Raw genomic sequence first — 16,943 nt, 5'->3', positions numbered from 1 at the left:
GCATATATTGGCTGAGCTTGAACTATAAAGGCTATATCTGGCCTGGTCATAGTTAGATACAGGAGCCTCCCAACTAACCTTTGATAATTTTCCTTCTCTTAAGTTGCACATCTTCAGAGCCATTGTCTTTTACTACTTGATCAAATTCAACAGAAGTGAGTTTCTAATTAAACTCAAGAGGTGTAGGAGCTGGTTTTCCTCCTGCTAAGCCAAATTCAGACACTAATTCTAGGGCATATTTCTTTTGATACATTAGAATAACTTCCTGAGATCTTGAGAATTCAATACCAAGGAAATATTTCAGCTCCCCTAGATTCTTCATTTTGAACTTTTTCTGCAAATATTTTTTGACCTGCTAGATGAGAAGTAAATTGCTGCCGGTTACCGACAAATCATCTACATAGCCTAAGATGATCAGAAGATCAACACCCATCCTTTTGGTGAACAAGGAATAGTCATAGTGACTTTGAGCAAAGTCCATGTCTAGAAGCGCCTCTATTAGTTTAAGATTCCATTGCCTAGGTGCTTGCTTCAATCCATACAAAAACTTATGTAGCTTACACACCTTTTGATTCTCCCCTGGCTTGAAAGGTCATTAGGAGCTTGCATCTAGACCTTTTCTAGAAGATCACCCTGAAGAAATGCATTATGGACATCCATATGAAAAATGTACCAGCTAGAAGCAGCAGCTAGAGCAACTACAATCCTTACTATGACCATCTTGTCCACAGGAGAGAATGTTTCTGTATAATCCAGGCCTTCTTGTTGAATACAACCTTTGGCTACTAGTTTAGCCTTATATCTTTCCACCTCACCATTAGACTTATACTTAACCTTGAAGTCCAACTCACACCCTATAGGAACTTTCCCTTGAGGCAGATCAACCAAGGACTAGGTGTTGTTGTCTTGCAAGGCTGAAATCTCATCTTGCATAGCTTCAATTCACTTTGGATCAACACTTTCTTCTCTGAAAGTTCTAAGCTCAACAATAGCTGAATATACAGCAAGAGAAGCCCTGTAGTTTGAAGACAACTGATTACAAGAGACATGATGTGATACAGGATATTGACAGGCTATTTTCTTAGGCTCGACTACATAGTCAATTAGCCATATAGGAGGTTTAGAAGTCCTGGAGGATCTTCTAAGCCCTTCAGGGAAGGCTGAGGGTGTAGTAGAAGAAATAGAAGGGCCTGGTGCAGACTGATCATCATGTAGAGGACTAGGAGAAGAAGGCAAAGACTGAATACCAAGAGTAGATAAATCTAAGACTGATGCAGGGTGGCCAGTAATCATTTCAATTTGTGCATCTCTGACCTCTAGTATAGGAAATAAAGGAGAAACTTCATACTGCATATGCTTAAAAGGGAAAATGTCTTTCTTGAAGACATCATATCTCCTGACAAATAAGCCCTTGGAGTGTAGATCATATAGAATGTAGCCCTTTTGAGAAGATGAGTATCCCATGTGGATTGGTGGGATTGCCTTGGGACTGAACTTATCCTCTTTCTGCACTTTATGACATAACATAAGCTACCAAACACTCTAAGATGCTGTATAGAAGGGATCTTCTGAAATAGCGCTTCAAATGGAGACTTGCCTTGAAGAAGTCTAGTAGGCAATCTGTTCAGTAAGTACATTATAGTGGACACACACTTACCCCAAAATATTAGAGGTATAAAGGCATGAAATCTGAGTGCTCTATCCATATCTAAGATAGTCCTATGCCTTCTCTCCACCACCCCATTTTGTTAGGGCGTATAAATATAGGAACTTTGATGAAGGATTCCCAAAATTTGCAACAGAGAATGGATTTGATCATTCACAAATTCAGTGCCATTGTCAGTTCTGAGGAACTTGACTGCAGTCCTAGACTGATTTCACACAATTGTAAGGAAGTTCTTCAATACTACAATAATATCTGCCTTAATAGTTAGAAGAAAAATCCAGATATATTTAGAAAAAGCATCCACCAAGGTTAAAAAGTATCTTTTGCAGTCATGAGTTGGTAGTCTATATGGACCCCATATATCTACATGCACAAGATAAAAAATAGAAGTAGAACAAGTGGTTCTAAGAGGAAAGGGCAGCCTTGAATGCTTTGCAATAGGACATACAATACAATGATGATGATCAGTTAGATGTAACTCATAAAGATTATGTAGTTTCTGCAGTACCTTTAGAGGAGCATGTCCTAGACTCCTATGCCACAAAGAGATATCATTACAAGGACTTGTATTATTCAGGCTAACGCCTTTATTTCTACTAACAATGGTATTTACATTTGGGGGTATATGATGTTCAGGGGTTTGTCTGTCTGCAACCTTGAGGATGTAGAGTCCTAAGTTCTTCTCTACCAATCCACAATACCTTCCCACTGAAGAGTTCCTGAAAGAGACAAAAATCAGGAAAGAATGCCACCAAACACCTTAACTCTTTTGTGATTTTAGACACTGAGAGTAAGTTATACTTGAATTCTAGAATATGAAGTATATTCTGATTTTTCCTATTTCTGAAGAAAGAACAGATCCTAGTGTATGAAATAAAAGCTTGTTCACCAGTAGGCAAGTGTACTTTATTTCTATCCTTCTATGATACTTCCTCATAAGAATCCAATAGATTTAGGCTATGCACCATTTGATTAGATGTTCCTGTGTCTACTATCCAATTATGATTCACCAAAGTAGACATGAAAGCATATAGTATACCTGATGTCCCTGCAATAGCGGAGTTAGCAACGGTTCAGCATCCATGCCCATGTCCAGCATTTGCAGAATTTGCTGGTATTGTTCTAGAGTAAAGAACTGAGCTAGAGTAGCATAGTTCATCTAGTTGCCTTGTGTTTCTGATGGTGGATTCCCATAGTTTTTCTCATTATTTTTCACATTACTGTTCACATTGTTGGCTTGAGCATTGAAACCTCCTCCTTTTTTTTGTTCTTGAAATCACTAGGATAGCCATGGAGCTTGAACCAGTTTTCCTTGTATGTCCTTTACACTTACAGTAGTCACACTGAATTTTTGCTTTGTTGAAGAAATTCTTAGGTTTGTAACCTCCAAAATAGCCAGAGTTGGTAAAACGTCCAGAATTGTTAAATCCTCCATTGTTGTTGAATCTTCCATTATAACCACTATTATGAGCTCTATCGCTCATCATGGAAGCAACTTCATTGTTATCATTAGAGCCATACACACTTTTTCCAGTGATCCTTTGACTTTCTACATTGATTATCATAGCATAGGTTTGATTCAGGTTAGGTATTGGTCGGGTCATTAGCACCTGATTCTTGGCATTATCATAAGAGTCATTAAGACCTGTGAGAAACGGATAAACCTTTTGAAGCTGATAGTGGTCTACATGCTTCTTTGACTCAAGACAACCACATGTAGGTGGGGGTGTGAGTGTTTCATACTCATCCCAGAGTTCCCTCAGTCGAGAGGAGTACATATACACAGAGGATACTTCTTGAGTTAAGGTAGCAATTTCATTATGTAGATAAGCTGCACTAGATACATTTACTTTGTCAAATCATTCCCTTAGGTCTTCCCAAACAGTATAAGCATCAGAGGCATAAATGACAGTGCTAATCAAGTTTGGTGCCATTGTGTTCATAATCCAAGCCAACACTATTGCATTGCACCTATCCCATATTTCATGAAGACTAACATCATAATTACTCTTTCTGTAGGTGCCTAAGACAAAGCCTAATTGTCACGACCCAAATCTTCCTCCGTAAGACATCGTGATAGCATCTAGTCTATACGACTAGGTAAGCCTAAAAAATGTGGGATAACATAAATGAAAACAAAATTGAACAATAAGACTACAACATATAAGAATAAAATGATAAAATGCAACTCAGCAGGTACAGGTAAACCAGCACTCGAGTATACACAGTATTCCCAAAACCCGGAAAAAATCATAAGTCACAAGCTATAGAAGAAAAACTGAGTATCTCTAAACATCAGAGTCTAAGAAAAAGTACGGAAAGGTAAATGACATAAGAGGGAATAGAGGGGGACTCTGAGATCTACGGACGCAGCAGATATACCTTGAAGTCTCCAAAGTCTCACTGCTCACTGATGACGAGGCTGATACGAATTACCTGGATTGGCACATGAACATGTGCAGAAGAGTAGCATGAGTACAATACAACCGTACCCAGTAAGTGCTAAGACTAACCTCGGTCGAGTAGTGACGAGGTCAGGTCAGGCCCTACTAGTATATATAATAAATAAGGCAAAAAATATTGCAGTGTAATAAGAATCTGGAAATTTAACAAAAGAAAACCACAGAAAATAACAACACAACACACAGGGATAAAACAACAGGGGATCTCCCGAGATACCATCTTGTAGTCCCAAAAGTAAATATGCAAGGAGATCTCCCGAGGTACCACCTCGTAGTCTCAAAAGTAAACGTGTGCGGAGATCTCCCGAGGTACCGCCTCGCAGTCTCAAAGTAAATGTGCAGGGGGATTTCCCGAGGTACCTCCTCGTAGTCCCAAAGTAAACACACAACTCGAAAATGATGAATACAACAATTAACATCAAGAATTCTACAGTTAGACTGATACATATAAAGGAAATATAGGAAATCAACTAAGCATGCTGCACGGAGTTCAAATAAGCATTTAAGATATGTAGACTTGCGATATTAGGCTAAACAGTATAATTACACATGCTAGTATAACTCAATTAAGATGAAACAAGTTATTACTCAGTAAAAATCGAATTTTACAACAAATAGCCCGTGTATGCACTCGTCACCTCGCGTACACGGCGCTCACATATCATAATAGTACCAAATCCTAAGGGGATTTTCCCAACACAAAGTTAGGCAAGTCACTTACCTCGAACCAAGTTCAATCAATCGGTAAGAATGCCTTTTCCACAATTTTCCTACTCCAAATGGCCCAAATCTAGCCAAAAGTAATTATATACAATAAATATAACTATAAGAAACTAATCTAATTAATGAAATTACATACCATTCACTCGTACCAAAATTACATACCATTCACTCACGAGTTCACTCGTACTAAAATTTATGGTTAATGGAATATAGCCATAAATGAGTCAAGAATCGTTACCTAATAGCTTTCCCCAAAATTTCGTCCAAATCTGAGCTCTCTATCTCAAGTTTTGATAAAAATGGCTAAACCCTTGTTTTTGAAATGTTTTTAACTGCCCAGTGATCCCTTCTTCGCGAACGTGGAAGAACTCTCACGTTCGAAAAGTACAAAATTGCCTCAGTCCAAAATTCTTCATCGCGAACGCGACCGCCTAATCACGAACGTGAAGCGTACTCAGCTCAACCCTATACGAACGCGGGACCATCATCACGAACGTGTAGGCAAATTGCTTGGAGACTCAGTTGACCATCTTTCTCTATGCAAACGCAGGACCCTCATCGAGAACGCGTAGACCAATTGCCTTAGAGCTTCACGACGTGGGACCTTCATCGCGAATGTGAAGCATAAATCACCTCCTGCCTCCAGATCTTCTTCGTGAACGTGGAACTCCCCTCGCAAACGCGAAGAAGGGAACCAGTAACTGGAAACACTTGAAATTCTGCAACTTTCACAAGTCCAATTTTTAGTCCGTTAACCATCCGGAATCCACCCGAGGCCCTCGAGACCTCAACCAAATATACCAACAAGTCTTATAACACCATATGAACTTAGTCGATCCCTCAAATCACATCAAACAACGCTAAAATCATGAATCACCCTCCAATTCAAACTTAATGAACTTTGAAACTTTAAACTTCTACAATCGATGCCAAAACCTATCAAATCATGTCCGATTGACCTTAAATTTTGCACACAAGTCATATTCGACATTACGGACCTAATCCAACTTTCGAAATCATAATCCGACCCCGATATAAAAATTCCACTTCCGATCAAACTCCTCAAAAATTCAATTTTTGCCATTTCAAGTCTAATTCAGTTGCAGACCTCCAAAGCACAATCCAAACGCGCTCCTAAGTCCAAAATCACCCAACGGAGCTAAAGGAGCAGATAAAACTCCATATCGAAGTCGTCTTTACATAGTTCCAACTACGGTCAAAATCCTAGAACTTAAGCTTCCTTTTTAGGAACTAAGTGTCCCAAATCACTCCGAAACTAAAAACAGAACCTTCTGGAAAGTCACATAAGCAGAAAAAGATACGGGAAAAGTAGTAAATAGGGGATCGGGACTATTACTCTCAAAATGACCAGCCGCGCCATTACATCCTCCCCCTCCTAAAACAATCATTCGTCCTCGAACAATTATAGAGACATACCTGAAGTGGTGAAAAGATGAGGATAACGGTTGCACATATCATGCTCGGTCTCCCAAGTTGCCTCCTCGACCGGCTGACCCCTCCACTGAACCTTCACTAGAGCAATGTTCTTTGACCTCAGCTTCCAAACATGCCTATCCAAAATAGCCACTGGCTCCTCAACATAGGATAGATCCTTGTCCTACTGGACAGAGCTGAAATCCAACACATGAGATGGATCACCGTGATACTTCCGGAGAATAGAAATATGGAATACTGGATGAACCCCAGCTAGACTGTGAGGCAAGGTGAGCTCATAAGCAACCTCCCCAACTCGCTGCAACACCTCCAATGGACCAATAAACCTTGGGCTCAGCTTGCCCTTCTTCCTAAACCTCATAACACCCTTCATGGACGAAACTCGGAGCAAGACCCGCTCTCTAAGCACAAATGCAACATCGTGAACCTTTCGATCCGCATAACTCTTCTGTCTAGACTGGGGTATGCGAAGTCGATCCTGAATTACCGTAACATTCTCCAAAGCATCCTGAACTGGGTTTGTATCCAAAAGCCTAGCCTCGCCCGGCTCGAACCAACCCACTAGAGACCGACATTATCTACCATACAAAGCCTCATATGGTGCCATTTGAATGCTCAAACTGATAATTGTTGTTGTAGGCAAACTCCGCAAGTGGCAAGAAATAATCCCAAGAACCTCTAAACTCCATCACGCACGCACGGAGCATATCCTCTAGTATCTGAATAGTGCGCTCGGACTGTCTATCCGTCTGAGGGTGAAATGTTATGCTTAGCTCAATCTTAGTGCCTAACTCATGTTGTACGGACCTCTAGAACCGTGATGTAAAATGCGTACCTCGGTCAGAGATGATAGATACCGACATGCCATGAAGTGTGATAATCTCACGGATATAAACTTGAGCCACCTGCTCGGAAGAATAAGTAGTCATCACAGGAATGAAATGAGCTGACTTGGTCAGCGTATCCACAATCACCCAAGCTACATCAAACTTCCCCTGAGTACGTGGAGGCCCAACCATGAAATCCATAGCGATCTGCTCCCATTTCAATTCCGGAATCTCTAACTTTTGAAGCAACCCAACAGGCCATTGATGCTCATACTTCACTTGTTGGCAATTTAGACACCGAGCTACATATTCCACTATATCCTTCTTCATTCTCTTCCACCAATAATGCTACCTCAAGTCATGATGCATCTTCGCGGCACCAATATGAATGGAGTACCGCGAAGTATGAGCCTCCTAGAGAATCAACTCATGCAAACTATCTACATTGGGTACACATAGCCTGCCCTGCATCCTCAATGCACCATCATCTCCAATAGTGACCTCCTTAGCATCACCGTGCTGAACTGTGTCCTTAAGGACAAACAGATGGGGGCCATCATACCGACGCTTCCTGATACGATCATAAAGAGAAGATTGGGAGACCACACAAGCCAAAACTAGACTCGACTCAGAAATATCCAATCTAACAAACTGGTTGGCCAAGGCCTGAACATCCAATGCCATCGGTCTCTCTGCTGCTGGTAGATATGCTAAGCTCCCCAAACTCTCTGTCTTGCGACTCAAGGCATCGGCCACCACATTGGCCTCCCCGGGATGGTATAGAATAGTGATATCATAATCCTTAAGTAGCTCTAACCACCTCCGTTAGCGCAAGTTAAGATCCTTCTGCTTGAACAGATGTTGCAAACTCCGGTGATCAGTGTAGATCTCACAAGGACACCGTACAAATAGTGCCACCAAATCTTCAAGGCATGAACAATAGCTGCTAACTCAAGGTCGTGGGCAAGATACATCTTTTCATGTACCTTCAGTTGTCTGGATGCCTAGTCAATCACCCTACAGTCCTGCATCAACACCGCACCGAGACCAACCCGCGATGCATCACAATATACAGTATAAGACCCCGAACCTGTAGGCAATACCAATACTAGGGATGTAGTCAAAGCTGACTTGAGATTTTGAAAGCTCTCCTCACACTCCTCCGTCCACCTGAACGGAGCACCCTTCTAGGTCAGCCTGGTTATAGGTGCTGCAATAGATGAAAAGCCCTCAACAAATCGATGGTATCCCCGCCAAACCAAGATAAATCCGGATCTCCGTAGCTAAGGACGGTCTGGGCCAACTCTGCACTACTTCCACCTTGATCCCTTCACTCGATCCCCTCACTCGACATCACGTGACCCAAAAATGCCACTGAATCTAACCAGAACTCATACTTTGAAAATTTTGTATATAACTTCTTTTTCCTCAAGGTCTGAAGCATAGTCCTCAGGTGCTGCTCATGCTTCTCCCGACTTCGGGAGTACACCAAAATGTCGTCAATAAACACAATGACAAATGAGTCAAGATAGGGCTGGAATACACTATGCATCAAATGCATAAATGTTGCTAAGGCATTGGTCAGCCTAAATGACATTACAAGGAACTCGTAATGAGTCCTGAAAGTAGTCTTTAGGATATCTGGCTCTCGAATCTTCAACTGATGATAGCCTGAATGCAAGTTAATCTTGGAAAACATTCTGGCACCCTGTAACTAATCAAATATGTCATCAATACGAGGCAAATGATACTTGTTCTTTAATGTAACTTTGTTCAACTAGAGATAATCAATGCACATTCGCATAGAACCATCATTCTTCTTCACAAACAAGACTGAGGCACCCCAAGGTGAGACACTAGGTTGAATGAAGCCCTTATCAAGCAATTCCTATAACCGTTCCTTTAACTCCTTCAACTAAAGAGGATCCATACAATATGAATGAATATATGGGTTGAGTGCCCAGTAACAAATCAATACCAAAGTCGATATCTTTTTCGGGCACCATGCCCGGAAGATCAGCTGGAAATACATGTGGGAAATCCCTCACTAATGGGACTGACACAACTATAGAGGTATCAATACTGACATCTCTCACATAAGCTAGATACGCGTTACACCCCTTCTCAACCATTCGTTGAGATTTAAGAAATGAAATAACTCTGCTGGAAGTATAATCTAAGGTACCTCTCCAGTATAACCGCGGTAATCCTGGCATATCCAGCATCACGGTCTTAGCATGACAATCAAGAATAATATAATGGGGCAAAAACCAGTCAATGCCCAAAATAATATCAAAGTCTACCATACTAAGCAATAATAAATCAACTCTGGTCTCAAAACCACTAAGAACAACCAAATATGACCGATACACACAGTCAACAATAATAAAATCTTCCATAGGTGTAGACACATAAATAGGAGAACTCAAAGAATCACGAGATATGCCCAAATACAAGGCAAAATAAGAGGACTCGTAGGAATAGGTGGAGCCTGGATCAAATAAAACTGACGCATCTCTATGACAGACCGGAATAATACATGTAATGACAGAGTCGGATGCAACTACCCTGTACGAGAAGGAAGGGCATAATATCTACCCTGGCCTCCTCCTCTAGGGCGACCTCTACCTGCCCAACCTCCACCTCGAGCTGGCTGAGTGGGTGGAGTGGTTGTTGGTGGTGTAATCATACCTTGAGGATCCGGTGGAGCACGTAGAGCCTGAGAAGTTAGTAGAGGTGAACCTCTCCTAAGTCTGGGGAAATCCCTCACCATATGGCGAGTGTTGCCACACTCAAATTAAGCTCTCGGAGGGCGTGGTTGTTGTGGCTAGCTCGGGCCAGGTCTGCTGGACTGACCGTTGAAAGCACCCATACAGGAGGTACGCTAGATACTAGTGGTGCATAATAAGGTCCTGGGGCCAAGGAGTAGCTGGAATACCACTGGCGGCTAGAAGTGCTGAATGAATATGGCGACTCACATAGCCCCTGCCATGTCGACCTGCAGCTGGGGCACAAGTACTAGTATAAGAGCCAAACTCTCGAGACCTCTTGACCTCCCTCTCCTCTCTCTCCCGAGCAAGCATGCCCTACATTCTTCTAGCAATACCCATAACCTACTGGTAGGAAATATCCATATCCAACTCCCAAGCCATGCTAATACTGATATTGGGATGGAGCCCCTCGATAAACCGAAGGACCTTGTCTCAAACTGTAGCAACCAAGGCTGGTGCATGCCTCGCCAAATCACTAAAACAAACTGTATACTCTGACATAGTCATAGCACCCTGGCGCAACTGCTCAAACTCGGCGCGCCACGCATCTTTGAGACTCTGGGGAATATACTCCCTCAAGAACATATCTGAGAACTGAGTCCAAGTAAGTGAAGCTGCCTTAGCTGGACTACCCAACTCATAAGCATGCCACTATTGATAGGCCGCTCCTCTAAGCTAGAACGCTGTGAAAGAAACCTCACTCGACTTTGATACACCCATAGTACGGAGGATACGGTGGCACTTCTCAAGAAAACCCGGGGCATCTTCTGATGCCAAGCCACTGAAAGTAGGAGGGTGGTACTTCTTGTACCTCTCGAGCCTGAGCTGCTCCTCCTTAAAAGTTGTTGCCCTACCCTCGGGCCAAATTGGGGCTACCGGTTGTACTGGTATAACCTTTAGAACCTGATAGACCTGAACCCGCTGCTCAGGGATGCTGGCGGCGGGAGTCTGTGCCCCTCCCCGACCTGAGACACGGCAGGAGCAAGTGGAATCAACCCTGCCTGAGCTAGAGTACGGAACATCTGTGCAAGGGTCTCCTAAAGAGCCGGTACAGTAACAGACGTCTCAGGTGCATGCGCTCCGACTGGAGCTACTGGTGGCTCCTTTGTAGCAGCTCGTGCGGGTGCTCTAGCTACACCACGTGGATGTCCTCGGCCTTTACCCCGGCCCCGACCTCTCACGCCCCTATGAGGGGGTGCGGGTGCTTGGTCATCTGATCCGGGTGTATGTGTCCTCACAATCTATGAGAGAATAGAAGACAGAAGTTTAGAACTTTGAGGTCAACAATTTTGCACGATAAGGAATCCAAAGAAGCGAAATTTTCCTAACAGTTTCATAGCCTCCCAAAGATAAGTATAGACATCTCCGTACCGATCCATGTGACTTCACTAAACCTGCATGTGACTTACAATACCTATGAACCTAGAGCTCTGATACCAACTTATAATGTCCCAAATCTACTTCCTTAACACGTCGTGATGTCCCCTAGTCTCTACAGCTAGGTAAGCCTAACAAAATGCGAAATAACATAAATGAAAACAAAATTGAACAACAAGACTGCAACAGGTAACTATAAAATGATAAATGTCACTCGGCATGTACAAGTAACCTAGCACTCGAGTATACACAGTATTCCCAAAACCCGAAAAAATCATAATTCACAAGCTATAGAATAAAAACTGAGTATCTCTATACATCAGAGTCTAAGAAAAAGTACGGAAAGGTAAATGACATAGAGGGAATATAGGGGGACTCCGAGGTTTGCGGATACGGCAGATATACCTTGAAGTCTCCAAAGTCTCACTGCTCACTGATGATGAGGCTAATACGAAGTACTTGTATTGGCACATAAACATGTGCAGAAGAGTAGCATGAGTACCCCATAACGGTACCTAGTAAGTGCCAAGCCTAACCTTGGTCGAGTAGTGATGAGGTCAGGTTAGGGCCCTACCGGTATATATAATAAATAAGGCCGAAAAATATTGCCGTGTAATAAGAATCTGGAAATTTAACAAAAGAAAACAACAAAAAATAATGGCATAACACATAGGGATAAAACAGTAGGGGATCTCCCGAGATACCGTCTCGTAGTCCCAAAAATAGATATGCAAGGAGATCTCCCAAGGTACTGCCTCGTAGTCTCAAAAGTAAATGTGCAGGGGGATCTCCAGAGGTACCACCTCATAGTCCCAAAGTAAACACACAGCTCAAAAACGATGAATACAATAATTAACATCAAGAATTCTACAGTTAGACAGATACAGATAAATGAAAAATAGGAAATCAACTAAGCATGTTGCATATAGTTCAAACAAGCATTTAGGACACTTAGACATGCGATATTAGGCTAAACATGATAACTACACATGCTGATATAATTCAATCAAGATGAAATAGGTTATTATTCAGTATGAATCAGATTTTACAACAAATAGCCTGTGTACGCACTCATCACCTCACGTATATGACACTCACATATCACAGAAGTATCACAACAGTACCAAATCCTGAGGGGATTTCCCTCACACAAGGCTAGGCAAGCCACTTACCTCGAATCAAGCTCAATTAATCAGTAAGAATGCCTTTTCCATGATTTTCTGACTTCTGAATGGCCCAAATCTAACTAAAAGCAATTACATACCATAAATATAACTATGAGAAACTAATCTAATTAATGAAATCAGGGCTTAAGCAAGAAACTAGAAAATCGCCCCAAAAGTTGATCCAGGCCCATGTCTCGAAATCTAGTAAAAGTCACAAAATACGAACACTCATTCACTTACGAGTTCACTCATATGAAAATTATCCAAATCTGATATCAATATCCTAATCAAAACTCAAAAATTTGGTTAAAGAACTTTTCCCATTTTCCCAAATTTTTCAACCCAAATTCGAAATTAAAGGATAGAATCAACTATAAATTAATGGAATATAATCATAAATGAGTCAAGAATCGTTACCCAATAGCTTCTTTTGAAAATCCCCCAAAATTTCTTCCAAATCCGAGCTCTCTATCTCAAATTTTGATAAAAATTGTTAAACCCTCGTTTTTGAAATGTTTATAACTGCCTAATGATCCCTTCTTTGCGAACGCGGAAGAACCTCGCATTCGTGAAGTACAAAATTACCTCAATCCAAAATTCTTCATTGCGAATGTGATGTCCTAATCGCGAATAAGAAGCTTACTCAGCTCGACTCTATGCAAACGCAGGACCATCATCGCGAATGCATAGGCAAATGGTGGAGACTCAGTTGACCAGCTTTATCTATGCCAAGGCGGGACCCTCATCACGAACACATAGACCAATTACCTCAGAGCTTCGCAAACTGTTACAACCCATATTTGTGTACATGAAAGTATGCCACAAGTAAATTGACATAAGATCGGAAATGAGATATTACCTCCCGTAGTATTATATTACGACGATGTTATGCTCTGCAGTAATATATTACGATGATGCTACCCTCTGCAGTAATATATTATGATGATGTTACATCCTGCAGTAATATATTACGATGATGTTACGTCCTGCAGTATTATATTACAGTGATGTTATGCATTGCAATATTAGATTACGGTGATGTTACGTTTCGCAATATTAAGTTAGACGATGTTGCACCCTGTAGTTTTGTACATTGAATTTGTCGTAAGGTAATTGACATCAGTCCAAGGAAAAGATTATTTGGAGATTATAAGGATTGTAAGCGATGAATAAATTCGTGAAGGTGAGAGGGGAAGCAAGTCGAAGAAAATGAATTTCGTTGAAATTTAGTATTTTGGGATAAAATATGGCCCGAGCTAAAATACTCGGTATTTATAGACTAGTGTCATACAAGGTACCACATGACCATGATAGTAAGGTGTATAAGATATGTGAAAAGTGAGTAGTATTTTAAGAAAGTAGAAATAATTTTTAATTATGCGGGTAATTGGTTAATTAATGGGTAATGGGACATTACCTAGTTAATTAATAATTAGTGGTGGATTAATTGAAGTCTTTGGATAAAGACAAAGGCAAAAAATGTGGCAGCCACATGACAATACATTAAATGACTCATGTATTATTATAGCAAGGTGTCCATTAAGTGGTTTGTGACTCATGTGTTATGTAGCAAGGTGTCCATTAAATAATTCACCCCTTCTTTAGTCTTCTGAAGGAGATTTGCATACAAATCTTCATTTTAGCACAACAAGCTAATGCTTGCTTACTCCCCCTTAAGACTAAAAGATACAAACATCATTTTAGCACAAAATTAAACCAAATTTGACAAAGGTTGGAACTAGTATATTGTCAAGACCGTGTGTAATCTCATACAAATTGTATATGTGATTTGCTACAATCAAATCTCATACAAGACTACTTAATACTTAGCAACCGGGGATTTTACAAATTCTAAGGGAGCACGGTGTAATCTTTCTCAAAAATATTATACGGATTCTTCCCTACTTCGGTCCTCCATTACGTGTTTTCGCAAAAAGGGAATCGGTTCAGGTATGTTAAGACCATCCTTTCTTTCTTTTCGGCATGGTCCAAGTTATACAGAAGAAACGAGAAAATGCACCAATTCCATAAATAACTCTATTCATAGAAGTATTAGAGATATCTATGTTCTTCAATTTTCATGTGTCATAATATTCTATCATCTGTCCATGGGTCTCAGAAAAATGCGAAAGTTGAAAAGAGTTTACTTTATGATATTACTCAAAGGAAAAATGGTCTTATGAAATTCCGAAAATTTTTATTAACATACTTTTCATGCATTGACCCATGACCAGATGGAGTTATATATACGTATATATGTATGTATATATATATGTATATGGGATATGGTAAAGGTTATGACGTTATATACGCACCACCACCTGATCAGCTGGTATACGTTAATGATTTTGCCCACAGTGGCCAAGATGATATGATGGGATGCCCTCAGAGGCTGATGATGTTATGGGACATATACCTATGCATGACATGACATTCACACGCATATGCATGATACTATAATTATTTTATGATTTACAAAGTTTTCAAATTTACAAGTGGAGTCATTTATTCTATATTTCCTCCATGTCTGTTATGTGCTTATTTATGTACCTTACATACTCAGTACATTATTCGTACTGACGTCCCTTTTGCCTGGGGACGCTGTGTTTCATGACCGCAGGTCCAGATAGACAGGTCGAGAGCCTTCCAAGTAGGCTATCAACTTAGCGGAAGATGTTGGTGTGCTCCATTTGCTTCGGAGTTGCGTGTTTGATTAATATGATTTAGACATGTATTGTTTCATATGGCAGGACTCTATCCCGACCTATATGACAATTATGTACTCTTAGAGGCTTGTAGGCATATGTCACATAGGTGAAAGATTGTACGGCCTTTTCGGTCTATGTTTTGAGTTTATAAAGGATCTTGTTGGCCTATTAGGCTCGTATATCACGTGTATATAATGATGTAATAAGAAAGATACATTATGTTGGTACTCGGTTAAGTATGGTACGGGGTGCCCGTCGTGGCCCATCGGTTTGGGTCGTGAGAAAAATGGTATCAGAGCAGTTCTGTCCTAGGGAGTCTACAAGCCATGTCTAGTAGAGTCTTGTTTATGGGTGTGTAGTGCACCACACTTATAAGCAGGAGGCTACAGGGCATTTAGGATTGTCACTTTTTCTTCTTACTCTAGATCATGTGGTAGAGCTCACTTATAAGAATTCAAGTTCCGAAATTCTATTTTATTCGCAATAAGATAATACCTACATCCGGAAAGAAGGTTGGAAAGAGAGATAGTTGTGGAAGAGCTGAGTTAGAGGAATTGACTTTTTGTATGATGCCTACGATAAGTAAATGTGAGGTCTTTAGTAGATCATGGGTGTACTGAAAGGTGTAAACTTCTATAAGAAGCCTTAAGGCAAGAATGCCTATCCATCTTAATGGTAAAAGACAATGAGAGATTAAAAAGATAAGTACAAGTTTCAGCAAGTAAAAGGAGCAAGGTGAAAAAGGGTGTGAGGTACCCAGTTAACGAAAGTTAACAGCGTTTATAATTAAGGCAGAGGAACATAAGCTTTTTGAGTTATATTGAATAGTAACAGAGGTATATACAATTGGTCGCACCTGTTCCAGATATTCCCTATGAGGGTTAACAAAAGTGGTATAAGAAGATATGATGGATGAATTGATTGCGTCAGTTGACATTTCCGAAGGATATTGTAAATGTGCTAATAGATCTCTTTATGAGATGCCTAGATGGTGCACTCTAAAATAGTGCAGCCAGATATGAGTATTACAAAGACATGCACTATAAGACTTTAAGGGATAAATATTACCTTTGTGTGGCTCACGTCCCTAGTAAAGAGAGAATGTTAAGCAACTTGAAGAGCCACTGGATGAAGCAAAGGGAAGCTAAAAGCAAAAGAATTTCTTGTTCAAGTTTTCAGAATAAAGTGATCGGCATAAATGTTAGCGGGAAATAAGAAAAGAGTTAATGAAGCATTATGAGTAAGATGTGGTACACGGATGACAATGGTAGAAAAAAATGATAGTATTACGGAATATATAGTGAAGTGAAGGAAAAGACGAGAGGATCCAGGCCTTGAGACAACAAAAGAGTATAGGCATAAAGTCATATCCTCATTTCGAGAAATAAGTTAGTGATTTCCAGAAGGAAAAGTTAGACCTTAGAGTAATAGAAATCAGTATGGAATGGTGAATAAGATAAACTAAACATGAGCAAGGAATTGAGTGATTTGATAATAGTCAGCATCATGATAATTTCAGATTGAATTCCGGCAATAATAGAATGGACAACAGAAGAAATCCATGATGAATTCAGAGAATGGGCATTCAGGGAGACGCTTCCCTAAAGCAAGTAAGGTGAGAAAAGTTAAGCTTAAGGGACTGTGTGTGCCAATTACACTAAGTATCACCCTCGTGAGTAAGGAATTTTGTTATCCTTGGTACAAAAGGATTACCGCAAGGCGAGTAAGGGTCATCAATGATGTGAAAGGATACTAAAGATAAAGAGGTAAAACATCTGTAGGTAGGTC

The 16,943-nt window shown here is 40.6% G+C and overlaps 2 protein-coding genes across 2 annotated transcripts; both read right to left on the bottom strand.

Annotated features, from left to right (window-relative positions):
• Positions 1-942: 942 nt before the first annotated feature.
• Positions 943-3,444, bottom strand: LOC138871754 (uncharacterized). The gene is made up of 4 exons (XM_070149652.1): positions 2,888-3,444; positions 2,706-2,714; positions 2,175-2,385; positions 943-1,506 (listed from the first exon to the last, which is right to left on the bottom strand). The coding sequence occupies exons 1-4, from the start codon at positions 3,442-3,444 to the stop codon at positions 943-945; spliced, it is 1,341 nt and encodes a 446-aa protein (XP_070005753.1).
• Positions 3,445-6,469: 3,025 nt separating this feature from the next.
• LOC138871753 (uncharacterized) lies at positions 6,470-7,463 on the bottom strand. The gene is made up of 2 exons (XM_070149651.1): positions 7,164-7,463; positions 6,470-6,784 (listed from the first exon to the last, which is right to left on the bottom strand). Exons 1-2 carry the CDS (start codon positions 7,461-7,463, stop codon positions 6,470-6,472), a joined length of 615 nt encoding a protein of 204 aa, XP_070005752.1.
• Between the last annotated feature and the right edge of the window lie 9,480 nt (positions 7,464-16,943).

This window comes from Nicotiana sylvestris, chromosome 6 (genome assembly GCF_000393655.2).
Source record: "Nicotiana sylvestris chromosome 6, ASM39365v2, whole genome shotgun sequence".
NCBI lineage: Eukaryota > Viridiplantae > Streptophyta > Magnoliopsida > Solanales > Solanaceae > Nicotiana > Nicotiana sylvestris.
This window is presented reverse-complemented; position numbering and strand designations above follow the sequence as displayed.

What these genes read in the sequence shown, in the direction of transcription:
- LOC138871754 (XM_070149652.1), bottom strand. Translation starts at nt 3,444, where the DNA reads ATGTACTCCTCTCGACTGAGGGAACTCTGGGATGAGTATGAAACACTC. An exon ending in TAGGACATGCTCCTCTAAAG is followed by an intron (nt 1,507 to 2,174) that starts GTACTGCAGAAA and finishes CATAAAGTGCAG; the next exon opens with AAAGAGGATAAGTTCAGTCC.
- LOC138871753 (XM_070149651.1), bottom strand. Translation starts at nt 7,463, where the DNA reads ATGAAGAAGGATATAGTGGAATATGTAGCTCGGTGTCTAAATTGCCAA. An exon ending in TCACACTTCATGGCATGTCG is followed by an intron (nt 6,785 to 7,163) that starts GTATCTATCATC and finishes ACGGTAATTCAG; the next exon opens with GATCGACTTCGCATACCCCA.